A 13,549-nucleotide genomic window follows, 5' to 3' on the forward strand; every position below is an offset into this window, starting at 1 on the left:
ATGTCTCCACAATTCTGCGTGAGAAAAATCTGATTGCCTGGGTTCTGACATGCAGGTTTTTTGATTCCGGCTGATTTCCCTGATGATCGGCCCTTTTGTGGGCGCCTTCACCGAAGTACCGCGAGCCCGCCCACCGCCAGGGGGCGCCCGTTGGTAGGTCCGTTGGCCGCACACTGCCGCGAGGCGGCTCGAGACGGGAGGTTGAAGTCCCGCGCTTGCGCACTGCCGCCTTTCAGCCGCCGCGTGCTGATGACGCAATCGCAGCGCGCGGGCGACGGGCCGAGCTCGCGCTGTACGTGTGGTCGCGTTCCGCCATGAAGGAGACGCCGCTTTCGAACTGCGAGCGGCGCTTCCTGCTGCGCGCCATCCAGGAGAGGAAGGTGCGGTGCCGGGCTCTCCTCCCTGTACTCTGCCCCGGTCCTTTCTCGCCTCAGGTGCGGGGCGGCGCGGCCTCTCGTTGCGGCCGCATCCGGCCCGGCGTGATGCGGTGACCTCCCCGTGTGTGTGTGTGTGTGTGTGTGTCCCCGCAGCGGCTGGACGGGCGGCAGTGCTACGACTACCGCAATGTGCGCATCTCCTTCGGGCCCGAGAACGGCTGCTGCGTGGTGGAGCTGGGGAAGACCAGGTGGGAGCGGCCGGCTGGCGGGAAGTCCGCGCCTTGCGGTCTCCGGGGGTAGGGCATCTACTGTCAATGGGCAGCCCGTACCGGCGCCTTGCAACTCTTGGAATGAGGAATTTACTTCTGACAAATAACGTCGATTTCCCCACTTTTAGTTTAAAGCTGTTCTTCTTGACTGTCGCTATCAGACCGTGTAAACAATTGGTTCTCCTGTTTATGTTTCTCTCAAGTATTTGAAGGCTACAGCGAGGGCTCCGTGGAGCCTTCTCTTCTCCCCTCGGCCTGTCTTTGTAAGAGAGGTGCTCCAGTACAATGATCATCTTCGTGGTCCTCTGCTAGACCCACTGCAGCAACTACATCCTCTCTATGCTGGGGCCCCAGGTCTGGGTGCAGTACTCCAGTTCTCCAGTATTTTGAGGCTTGCTTTAATTCTAGATGTTAGAAGAATGTTCTGATTTCTAGATGTAGTTATTTTCATCTTTGACTAGCATTTAAATACAGTGTTTGAGTGAGAAACTTGAGTTGAGCAATGAAAAATGTGTAGGAAAAACATCCACTTGTGTTTTCCTTTTGTATCTATCTTGTTTTCACTGTAAGGTGTTTTCCTGCTAAACTTTGTAGCCTAGCTGTTTATTTCTTCTGCAGGGTTCTTGGGCAAGTCTCATGTGAACTTGTTCCCCCGAAGCCAAATCGGGCTACAGAAGGTATACTCTTCTGTAACCTTGAGCTCTCACCGATGGCTGCCCCTGGCTTTGAACCTGGCAGGTATGTAGCTTTCTTAAAAAGTCCAGGTGAGAATGACATATGAACCACTGTTCTGACACACACAAGTGCACAGCATAATTATGTTTAATTTTGTTTGAACAGGCAATCTGAGTTATTGGTGAAAGTGAACAGACTTATAGAACGATGCCTAAGAAATTCCAAATGTATAGATACTGAATCCCTCTGCGTTGTTGCTGGTGAAAAGGTAGGGGAAAAAAACTACCAGTTCCAGATGATTTCATAGAATCACCAAAGTTGGAGAAGACTTCCAAGATAATCCAGTCCAACCTTCCACATATCACCAATATTTGCCCACTAAGCCACGTCCCTTAGTACAACATCTAAACACTTCTTGAATTTAATAATGTGTAACTGTATTTCATGAATTTAAACATAAGTCACTTTTTCAGGTGCTCTATCTTGTTTTGAATACTGGACTTTTGACTTGAATATTTTTTTCTTGCTTCATGGGTATTTTTAACTTAACGATCTACACGTGCTTTTGGAACAGTTGGAATGTGCATACATGAACGTATTTTTTTGTAAAACAAAGTTTAAATTGTACTTAACTGTTGTTTATTTTGTCAAAATTAACCAGCATTTTAAATCTAGCAGACTTGTACCTTGAGTATACCAAGGTTTTTCATCCTAACTTCTTAAGCAAATACTTGAGGAATGTAAACTGCTCCTTTTTGTATTCAAAAACTGGAAGTGGCTTGGAAAAGCAATAGCTTCTGTGGAATCATGTTACACATTACCAAGCAGTTATGCGTGTTTTCCCTCAGGTCTGGCAAATTCGTGTGGATCTGCACCTGTTAAATCATGATGGTAACATTATTGATGCTGCCAGCATAGCAGGAATCGTGGCCCTGTGCCATTTTCGCAGACCAGATGTTTCTGTGCAAGGAAAAGAAGTAACAGTGGTAAGTCATACCAGGTTGCACTAAGCCTCATACTGCTGGTAGCTGTTGGGTTTATAAAAGGGAGGAATTATATCCTGATGTGATCAGATAAACTCAAGATGCTTAAAGAGCTGTTAGATAAATGTGTTCCTATTCAAAATGTAAAAGGATAGTGAAGCAAGCCTGCTGAGTGTAAGACTATTTCGGTTTGAATTTATGGCACTATTCTGTTTATCTCCATAAGTAGTAAACAGAAAGTATTATACAAGAACAAAAAAGGTTTTTTTAATTAATGTTTAGGTTTTCTTTCTGTTTCTTTAAATCTCTCTTGTACAATACATCCTTTTAAAATAGAATGTCGTAAGTAACTGTCTTCTGGACCAATTCTTTTCTAAGTACTCTCCTGAGGAGCGTGATCCTGTGCCCCTGAGCATCCACCACATGCCTATTTGTGTCAGTTTTGCCTTCTTCCAGCAGGGGTAAGATTTTATTTTATTTTTTTAAAGCCTTTCTTGACAGAAACAACCTATGTAACAACAATTTCGCAGGACTGACAATAACACTGTGAAAATACTCATGTTGACAGACAGATCTCTTAACACATTTGTATGTGTTCTGCTGTTCTTCAACAGCTTCCAGAGATAGGCGGAAAATTGTAATGGGGGAGTCAAGGTCAGCCTCAAACTTCTGTTGTCATTTTATGCTAAAAACTTGATTCTAGGACTTATTTGTTGGTGGACCCAAATGAACGAGAGGAACGTGTAATGGATGGCCTCCTTGTAATTGCCATGAATAAACATCGTGAAATTTGTACCATCCAGTCTAGTGGAGGGATTATGCTATTAAAAGATCAGGTAAAAGTCAAGGAAAATATTTAAGTATCTGTTACTCTTATGATCTGTTCTATGGTTCTATTTTAAAAGTCTTGTTTTCATGATTCTAAACTGTTATTGTATATGTAACTTGCAGGTTCTGAGATGCAGTAAAATAACAGCTGTTAAGGTTGCAGAAATAACAGAATTAATTCAGAAAGCTTTGGAGAACGACCAGAAAGTTAGGTGAGTTTTTTGGGAAGAAATGGAGATAAATATTTTTAAGAAATAATTTAAAAGTTAATGCCAGTTTGTAATAACACAGCAAGTTATTTCTGTTTGTAATCATTTAAAATAGCAAGTATTTCCATACCTGAAAAATGTTCATAAATGTGAAATATCCTGAAATACTGTCTGTTGTTGAATGACTAGGAAAGAAGGTGGGAAGTTTGGCTTTGCAGAATCTATACCAAATCAAAAGATCACTGCCTTCAAAATGGACAGTGCTGCTGTAGATACCAACGATGTGGAAGAACAAGCAGAAGAGATCATAACTAAAGCTGACCCTCCTTCAGAAGTGTATGTTTTCTATTTATTATTCCAGGAGGAAAAAACAAAAAACCAAAACACTCTTCCCTCTTATCTGCATTAGCACTTCTAGAAGCTAGTATAACAACCAAGCTATCTGATGGTTCTACCTGAGGGTAGCCTCATAGCCTTCAGAGGAAACATTAACCTTACACTGATTTTAGTTCTGACTGCTTTTAGTTAAATTAATTCTTAACATAAAGTGCAAAACAGGGCTGAAGTAACTAGTTGTCACACTATCTGGAGAAAGAGTATTCTTTCTTAACTTTCACTGGAGGCCTGGGGAGAAAAGTTATAGCTGAAAACCTACTATTTTGCCTTTATACAGTGAAATTACTAACTCCAAGATTTTCTTAACTGCTTCAGTTTTGCCAAACCAATATTGCACACTCCCGGCACAGCCCAAATTGGGGAAGGAATAGAGAATGCATGGGGAGACCTTGAAGAATCTGAGAGGGAAGAAGCAGCAGAAGAGGAAGGTGAAAGCAGCGCTACTGCTTTTGAATGCCAGAGAACAGAAACAGAGGATACAAGTATGATGAGTGAAGCTAAAGGTATTTATTTATCGTGATACCACGTGCATTTATTTATATTACTTCAAGTGTAAATTATTAAAAAGTGCAAGATGCCCTTGGGAAGAAAGAACCATTGTAGTCACCTTCTTTTTGGAAGTTACACTTGTTTGGTACTTTCACTTCACCTGTACATCTGCTTTCTTCAAAAGAAAGCTTGTTTTCTGTAGTATATTGAAGAGCTCCAGAATAAGCACTGGTAGTTGTAAGCCTGTTTTTCCACTTCTGAGTATCACTTTAAAAAGCACAGGAGTTAATTGTCACAGGAGGTGTTTGTACATATTGGATCAGTTTTTAATTATTTTTTCTTCTAGATGAACCTATTGTACTGTCTGACAGTGAAGAGGAAGAAGTTGTCATTCTGGAACCACAGGAACAACCAAAGAAAACAAGGTAAACACCATATGAAATTAAGAGGGGGAAGGAGTTGGTAAGGGATACTTGACAACATGATGTTCATGGCCTATGCTCAGAACTTTACCCATGCCAAGAAAGGTTTTGGTTGATCAAGGAGATTATGTAGCAGAGTGAGGAAGTTAAAAGCTGTGCTAGTTTGCTCCTCTCCTAGGTGACCAGTCATTGTGGCTGATCTGCTGTCTGAGATGATTGTGGATCACAGACTCCTAGAAAAGCTTAGGTCAGAAGGGACCTTAAAAATCATTTAGTTCCAACCCCCTGCCTGGGGCAGGGTTGCCACTCACTACATGAAGTTGCCTGGGGTCCCATCCAACCTGGCCACCTCCAGTTCAGGCAGTCATCTTTGAATAAAATAAGGAGTGATGGGGTAAGAAGTTAGTGTGTGTTTCTCTTAAAAATACGCTGGCCCAGCTCCATAGCAGCACTGCTGGCTGGGGCACAGCCCCACCACACTGAGCACTTGTGTGACCTGGGCCTGCCTGAGCATGGTGGTACCACAGGGGCACACAGCCTCCTGTGCTCTTCAGATATTTGACTTGTCTTAATCACTCCAAAAGGAACCAGAGCTTAAAGGTGAATTTGAGCTGCTACATTATAACTAATCTTAAGTTTTATCTCAAGTAAGTTAGTTTTACTGTTGTATCCTTACTTTAGCCACGTAACCCTCCTAGTATTTAGAATGCTTTCTAGAAACTGAACTTTGCACTGAGTACAGTGAGTGGTTGTCCTGTTAAAGATGACAAACCCGTTCTTTTGAGATGGAACGCCATAGTACAGACATTTGATAAACAGTGTTGTTTACTCTCAGACCACAGACCAACTTGAAACAAGAAAATGCAAGTAAGAAAGCATTTAACAAAAAGAGGAGAAAGAAGAGAGCTTCACGTTGAAGCCATCCCCTTCAGTAATGCCATAGAATGTGACATTTTTTTTATTACTGAACTAGATAATTTTATTTCTTCCCACCCCAACTCTCATCCTGCATCTTTGTATATTTTATGTAATTGTATACAGCTTAAAATAAAAAGTTAATGTAAGTGAAAGTGTGGTAGTGTCCATCTGCAGCACAGACTACTCACCATTCCAACGTGAATCACTCATACATGATGCATAGTTCTGGTCAGAAGAAGAGAGGCTGTAGAACTTCCACACAGAGGCAGCTCATACCTCAGTAGTTTTTTGAAAAGTTTAATTAAATATTGCATGCGCAGACATGAATTTTTCTTGAATTATATTCAAAGAATTAGGCTCTGAATTTAATATCTGGCAAAACAGTGGATGTCTCAAACCTGCCTGCTTTGTTTTGAAAACCAAGTAAATTAGAAACATGCACGTATGTACAAGAGTAACGTAGGACTATTTTTTCAGTTTTATATGACATGAACAGGAGAGAAGTAGCTGTCACAGATGTTACTTCTCAGCATCACTTTTAGAAATGAATAGTGGAAGAAAAAAAATACTGCTTCCCACCAAAGCTGTAATAAGATGTAGGAAGAGACAAACACAGAAAGCCCTGTCCCTGCAGGAGCTGAATCAGTGCATTTTCTTAGTGTAAATTCTTCCCTACCGAAGCACAGATGCGAGTGAAGGTTGGTTGTTCTTCTGCAACATATTCTGCACACCAGTTGTTTCTTTTTCTCCAACAAGCCCCTAAGCTTTTTAAAGAACACAAGTAGTATACTTTGCCACCACTACTACTTATCTTCTTTTCCTATTTAACAGCTGACATCCTCTATTCCAAGAAGCTTTATTTCAGAATGGGAGAAAGTACAGGGGATAGGCAAAACAGTAATACAGCACAACCTGGGATTTTTTTTTTTTTAATCAAAATGTGGAAGTGAGAGCTAGAATATTCCCCCATGTTAGCTTTAGAGAATGAAAAGAGGGAAAAGAACATTACTGCATCTGTCAGCGAGCATAGAGGAACACAGGCATACTAGGCAGAGATGGCAGCCTGTGACTAAAGCATTATTAAGGCTGTAAAGGAAGTCGTATCAGATACTGGCTGCTGAAAGCAAAGCTGAGGGAGCAAAGAAGAAATTTTTTCAGTGCTATGGGAACAATAAGAGAATGGCTTCCATTCAAATGTCGCCAAAAAGGCGACATTTCATTAAGCAGTAAATTAATACTGTAATACTGATGTCCATTCACTTCAGTGATACCTATTCTTTGCAGAAAATAATTCATGTGCTTCTCTAAAATTAACTCCTCTTCCACTGTTCATGCTTCTTAGCGGTCTTGAAAGTTACCCAGTAGAAGCCACAGGAAGGTGAAAGCAGAAGCCTGTTTCTCACAAAGAGCATTGTGATCTTCCAGGGATACTGACCAATGCAGCTTTTTGATTTGACCTTCCAAGGTCACAAGCTCATATCACAACTGTGGTACACATGTTCCTGTATATACATATTCCCTGTCCTGCAAAGGTAGAGCATTTCTAATACTAAGCAGTAGACATGATATACTGCGGTCTTCCCCAACTGATTTTAGCTTTTCCAGTGGCAAGATATTGAAATTAAACTAACTGAAGACTACTGAAGAACATGGTCGACCAGCAGAATATGGCTCCTTGTTAAACTTTAGAATATGTGGAAGAGTTAAAGTACATCCTAAAAGCTTACATTTAGCTAAAGAGCAGCCTCTGTTGCATATTTTTGCCTTGACTGGATGAGTCACTTGGCTAGAGCAGTTTAGTAACTGAATTGGTTCATGTAGGGCTTGAACCACAGAGTAGGGTGGGACAGAACAGCAAGAGTTCAGTAACTGAATCTAGATGTGTTGTGAATGGTCTCACAGTAATGCATAGATGGTAGCTTGATAGATGGCTGCTGATTTTATCTCCTTTTTCTTTTTTTAAATAGCCCACACCCACTGCTTCACACACACATAGAATTTATACTGCTAGGTGTGCAGATAACCAGTGTTGAATCAACTTGAAGTTTAAGGGGCACGTTTGGCAAGGGGCAGCCCTTGCCAAAAAGAATCAAAAAACAATGCTGATTTAAGATGGTATTAGTAGGAGGTAGTGACTTAAAGGTATTGGGCAAGACTGCTAAGAGCAGGTATAAAACTTGTTTATTTGCCAACCTAGAAATGGCTCAGTTAAATCCAACACCTCCTTGCGCTCACTTCTTTACATACACAAAGAACATTAGGTACAAGGAGCATCACTCCATTTATACAGGTTGAAGGTAGATGTTCATTTCTATCCAATGACACACGCTAGATTGTTCATGTAGCCGTTCCAGTAACTAAGGAAAAGTAAGATCACTTGGTTTACATTTTTGCTGCGTGCCTCAGAACGAATCCTTCCCAGTTGAGAGGGATGTACAGAATTAGTACCATTCTGCACACAGCCCACACACCCTAGAAGACATTGCCTCCTCTCCCGGGCATAGAGCAGGAATTCACTCTCCTGCAGTATAATCGTTCCATCACCCCTAAAGAGGTCAGCAGGCTGCAGGTTTATTTACTACATTGATGGGCTATTGGGAAAGCTAAAGGATTAGTGGGAACTCCACAGGTTCAAAATTAGTATCAGTTTTACACTTTAACTAGAAAATAACTATAGTAAGACCACTTTCTATATGTAGTTCACTAGTTTCAGCTGTGCAGTTCCTGCAGCAGAGTACTGAACCTCTAATGATGAAGAGCAGGTAATCCATTAAAGACAAATCAGGGCTTCCAGTAACCGGCACATACCAGAGAGCCTCACAAAAGTCAATTTCAGCAAGGTGTTCTCCTCATAGCAATACAGTTTCTTCCAGTACTGTAGCTGTTTAGTAATAATAAGTCTCAGCTTAGATTAGGGAGTATAAAAATGCTACAAATACCTCTGTGGAGTTCAAGTCTCTCTTACTTGGAAGGAGAAAAAGTCCTGTAATAATAATGCACCGCTAGTATTACTGTTAAGCCTATAATTAGGTAAGTCTCAGACTTGACTTGGTCTTCATGGTTACTTCTGTGCTTCAAGAGAACATTCTTATAAAAACATAGCTACATATTTTAAGAAGACTGCATGTACAAAAGATTTACATTAAAACCACATAAAACAAACTTCAGAATTAAGCTCATCAAAACCTGCATTAATATTCTGAGTAATCATACCTAGAACTTTGAACCACGTTTAAAAACTGTACATCATTTTCTTGTAATATACATCTACGTATTTAAAAGATAAGTCTCTTGATTATTACAAATCTAGTGTCTCTGGTGGGTCAATAAGCGATACTGCATGGTACCTAGAGAAGGGAAAAAAAAAACACAAAGAGATGCAAGATGGAATCTTGCTGAAGTGCTCTCTGCTGTAAAAGATAACATGGATACTGCAGTAAAGCACATTGCTTACAAGGCACAGCCAGCTGGAAACATTTTGGAGCATGTCAGCCACCACACCAGCATGGATTTTTTGAAGCATTACATACGCTCTCCTGCCTAGCAATGGTAGGAATTTCCAAGTCAAGTCTTCTAGTTTCTACCTACCCAGTTCAGGCAACGGTTTGAGTAGTGGCACTAGGCCTGGTGAACATGAAACATTGCTCAACAAAGCACTGTGCAAGACCATGAGGGTCTCTTCAACCATTTCACTTACACCACTTTGGTGTGACTTTAGACTCCCCAAGTTAACCCACCCAGCCCCAGTTAAGCTCAGGCAGAGCAGACTGGCTAACCACACGTCTCTGCAGATACTTACTTTGTGCTCTTGTACTTTTCCCTTATGGACTGTTGTGTGTGCTGTGCTGCTTTGAGGTAGGTCTTGTGAAGGTCCATGAGGCAAGGCTTAATGTGTTCAAGGGTGTAGCCCGTCACCTTGCACAGAGATTCAGGCTGAGGAAAAAGGAGGAACACTGAAATATGTTCATGTCACTGTGGTGGAGGTTTTCAAGCTTTCCTGTTGAAACAGTGTTGTCCCAGTATACTGGCAGTGTTATTATCTCAAGAACAAAGCAGCTCAATAATCACTGCCAAGATTTGAAGCGTTCCTGTGGGTCTACAGGAATCCTGAGAACTACTGTATTCTTTGCAGGGCACAAGTATTCCTTGCCTCCATTACTTAGGCTTTCTGCCTGCTCCCTCATCCCAAGGAAGCTGTTTACAGCTTTGAGGAGGATGAACAGAACACAGTGCAATCATAGATGCCTCCTGCCTTCCCAAAAAAGGTACATCCCTATCTTTTAAATACCACAGTCCTTCATTAACAGGTTACTCGTATGGAAGGGCTGCCAGCTCCAGCAGCCCAAAACTCAACAGTGTAGGCCCCAGCACTCAAAACTTCCTTCAATTACACTAAGCATGCATAAAGGTATGTGAAAGCTCAAGTGTTAGTGTTACATACCCAAGTTTGTCCAGTGATCGTATAGCTTGCTAGATGAAATGCTGCAGCAGCAATTACTGATGGCAAGTATTTCAAGTAAGGATCAGCATCAATTAGAGTCAACTCTCCAAGATACTGCAAGGGAGACAAGGGAAAGTGAATCATCCGCTTCCAAAAAGACATAGAAGAGCATTTAAGCAGCTTCATTTAGACAGGAATTTAAGCTTCTAACATCAAATGGAGGAACAGTTTCTACCAGTTCCCACTTCTCTTAGCCCACAGATTTGTTCCATTGGATTACTGCTGATAGTCTTTGAGAAAAAGCTTACTCATAAGTCATTTAATATGACTCGTCATATTAAACAGGCAATGACGCAGAAAACTTGAGAGCATGCTATACTACCACTTGTGATTCTGAGAGTCACAGAACTGCAACAGAACACAAGGAGTATACCTCCAAATATTTATCTTATAGCATCTACTGTTAGCTAGTGTCCAACACTGTTCTCATACAAGCTTTTTCAATGTATTTCATCCTTTGAGGCACCTGAAGCCAAGAAGAAAGAATCTTTGGTCTGACCTTTGCACAGTGTGACAAAGGCATTCATATAGGAACTCCAGTACCTGCAATGCGGTTAGGCTGTAAGATAACATCAGCCGAGGCACTGCCTGTGCTCTGCTGAGAAACAGGCCTCTGGATGTACAGCTCAGTGCTTGAGGGAAAAATAAAAATCCCTTCTGCCCAAGTGAGAGGGCAGGTGCATGTATGGCAATTTTAGACAGGAACATGAGAAATATGTAGCGGGGAAACAAATCCCAAACTAAAATTCAGCAGTCTTGGCCTGCTTTGAGTAAGCACTCATGTGGAGGCAGGCGGAGCACCAGACTGTAATAGTAATGGAATATCTCAAACAGCAGCAACAACACTTTTGCTTCCAGCAGTACAGAACTGCTTCTGGAGGAGCCCGCAGCACATCACGTGCACTTTTCAGAAGTCTCCAAGAGAGCTAACATGCTTAAATATATTAGGAGATTGAGAAGTCCAGTCTAAAAATTCCTTTACTTCTTGTCTGTACAAATACAGCTCTTGTAAAGCATATTAACGACAGAACTCTACAGTTCCACAGACAGAGCTAGCAAGCCTTACCATTGATAAGCTCTCAACTTTAGCATTTGTCTGCTGGTGCAGGAAATACTGAGTGAGGAACTGGTGGATCGTTGGAGCTGCCAAATCAAATGACAAAACCTTCAAAATTAAGTGCTCCATCCTCAGAACTTGCTTCTTGTTGTAGGTGTCATCTGTAATGTACACAAACTCTGCTACTTCAGGAGGGTAGATTTCCTCAAACTTCCTGCCATGAGAAACAGAAACAGTTAGGGACTAGAGAATCATGTAGCCAGCAACACTTCATGAAAACCACTGTGCTAAATTATCTTCTGACTCCCAAAGTAACTGGATACAGTGACCAAGCAAGTTTGCTGCACTCAGTTTGGTAGGTCTTGAATCAGCTGAATTTGAAGTTAGAGTTTCAACATTCTGTTATTTGGGGATTAAGTAATTTAGGACTTAAGAGTTGCTGAAATTCCAGAAGAAAACCAAGTTGTCTTTTCATACACTTTCTTACTATTGCCTTAATTACTGTTGAGAAGCCTTTCACTCCTGCATCTGGAAATCTTCACATTAAGCCAATCTAGAAAGACAGCCTGCAATCTCACCTGCAAAGTTTCACGTGGACTGCCACACTTTTGTATTTTTTAACCTATTATGAAGCCCTTGCTAGACAATAAACTACAGACTTATCTTATGAAAGCTATGTGATTTCCAATAGTATGAAACCAGCAGGTGGAATTTTCAATCAAGAAATTTCACTTACGATGCAAGCAACATGGCTGCGGTACCCACAAGCTGAAGCTTTCCTCTCAAAACAGACATTGAAGAAAGAAACCTGTCAATGTAATTTACAGCTAAGTGCAGAGTTTCATTCTGGAGCTTGTACTCTTCTCCAACTTCCACCAGCCAGTCCACCAGAATAGCCCGCATGTTGTTGGTGATGTCAGGCTGCTTCTTCATGTAGCCTATTTTAGGCTTGCATTTTACCTGCAGGTTCAGATGACAGACAAGACTGAGTTTGGACTGGATGCCTGTAGGGAAGCAGTCACTCACGCTCAATTTACCATATCTAGATTGTTTTTAACTGGTCACAAGTAAGCAACAGTAAATCTGGACTCAGAAAGCTACATTCCCATCATCTTCTTTGCAGCTTGCACTCTGTGCAGAGCACAGCCAACCTCCCAGCAGGAAGCAGGGGACTGACTTATTCCTAGCTTCACCACAGTCACTGCAGCAGTAACTTATCCTCAGATGCACTCAGCCCAAATATGAAACACGAGAACAGGTGGTACCTCACCTCCATTTCCCTGAGGTACGTGTGGATATCGCTGACATAGTCTGGTACATTGTTAACGTTTGGTCTCTCTTCTGCTTCTGAAGTGATGGAGATATCCATGATACTCGGGGAATCTAGGAGGAAGGCAAGGGCCGCGATAACACGCGGCCCGGCAGAACCCCCCACCGGCTGGGGCGATGCTGCTGACCGGCGGGCGGCCATCCGGGAGCCGAGCAGGCCGTGGGGAAGCCGAAGCTCAAGAGCAGGAAGCGGCCCGCTCTCTCCGCTAAGCGGCCCTTCCCCAGCCGCCTGACGCACGCCGCGCTCCACGGTCCCGTCCCGCTCCCCAATCCCATCCCGACTCCCCAGTTCCGTCCCGCAGCCGCAGGCCGGCCCGCTGCCGGCGCCGCATTCCGCAAGCCGGGCGCTCGCCCCGGGCGCCGAGGGGGGCAGGGCCGCCGCTTACCGAGGCTGAGCTCCATGGCGTTGCCCAGGGGCGCCAGGGGCCGCCGCTCCCCCAGGGTCCCGAGGGCGGCCCGCAGCCCCGGCGCGTCCGCCGCCGCGTCCTCATCCCGCTCCTTCTTCCTCTGGGGCCGCCGCCGCTCCCCGTCGGGCTCGTCCACGTAGACACTGAAGGGCTGCTGCTGCAGCTGTGGCTGCTGCTGCTGCCCCGCCGCCGCGCCGCGGCCCTCTCCGTTCCGCGCCGCCTGCGGAAGCGGTCCGTCAGCGCGCCGTGACAGCCGCCCTGACAGCCGCCCGCCGCCCCAAGATGGCGCCCGCCCGTCCACCGCCCCCCGCGCCTCACCGCTCACCTGCGGCGCCAGCCCCGGCCGCGCCGGGCCGCCCCGCAGCAGCCCCAGCGCCACGCGGGTGCCGGCGGCTGGCGGCGGGGCTTTGGCGGCCGGAGGGACGTTCTCCTGGTTCTCCTGCTCCGCCAGCATGGTGGCGGCCGGGGTTGGGGGGGAAGAGAAGCGGGGAAGGGGAAAGAGCCGGGGGCGGCCGCGGAGCGCGGGGACGCGGATGGGCGGCTCGTGCCGGCGTCCCGCCGCCGCGGAGTCTCGCGCCGCGGCGCCGCTCTCTCCGTTCGAGCAGCCCGCGACTATTGAATCGCCCAATGAGCGGCGGCGGCCCGCGGCGCGTCACGCGGTTCCATGCGACGCAGCGGGCGGAGCCGGA

The 13,549-nt window shown here is 44.4% G+C and overlaps 2 protein-coding genes across 2 annotated transcripts; one reads left to right on the top strand and one right to left on the bottom strand.

Annotated features, from left to right (window-relative positions):
- The first annotated feature begins 239 nt into the window (after nucleotides 1-239).
- EXOSC9 (exosome component 9) lies at nucleotides 240-5,718 on the top strand. Its single transcript, XM_052681627.1, has 12 exons — nucleotides 240-380; nucleotides 531-625; nucleotides 1,265-1,384; nucleotides 1,487-1,589; nucleotides 2,170-2,307; nucleotides 2,683-2,765; nucleotides 3,008-3,140; nucleotides 3,256-3,344; nucleotides 3,531-3,677; nucleotides 4,053-4,240; nucleotides 4,573-4,651; nucleotides 5,484-5,718. The coding sequence occupies exons 1-12, from the start codon at nucleotides 315-317 to the stop codon at nucleotides 5,563-5,565; spliced, it is 1,323 nt and encodes a 440-aa protein (XP_052537587.1). The 5' UTR covers nucleotides 240-314; the 3' UTR covers nucleotides 5,566-5,718.
- Nucleotides 5,719-5,839: 121 nt separating this feature from the next.
- Nucleotides 5,840-13,468, bottom strand: CCNA2 (cyclin A2). Its single transcript, XM_052681628.1, has 7 exons — nucleotides 12,840-13,468; nucleotides 12,395-12,507; nucleotides 11,861-12,084; nucleotides 11,134-11,338; nucleotides 10,008-10,121; nucleotides 9,366-9,499; nucleotides 5,840-8,913 (listed from the first exon to the last, which is right to left on the bottom strand). Exons 1-7 carry the CDS (start codon nucleotides 13,312-13,314, stop codon nucleotides 8,865-8,867), a joined length of 1,314 nt encoding a protein of 437 aa, XP_052537588.1. The 5' UTR covers nucleotides 13,315-13,468; the 3' UTR covers nucleotides 5,840-8,864.
- Nucleotides 13,469-13,549: the final 81 nt, after the last annotated feature.

This window comes from Tympanuchus pallidicinctus, unplaced genomic scaffold, assembly GCF_026119805.1.
Source record: "Tympanuchus pallidicinctus isolate F22 unplaced genomic scaffold, pur_lepc_1.0 scaffold2, whole genome shotgun sequence".
NCBI classification, from domain to species: Eukaryota; Metazoa; Chordata; class Aves; order Galliformes; family Phasianidae; genus Tympanuchus; species Tympanuchus pallidicinctus.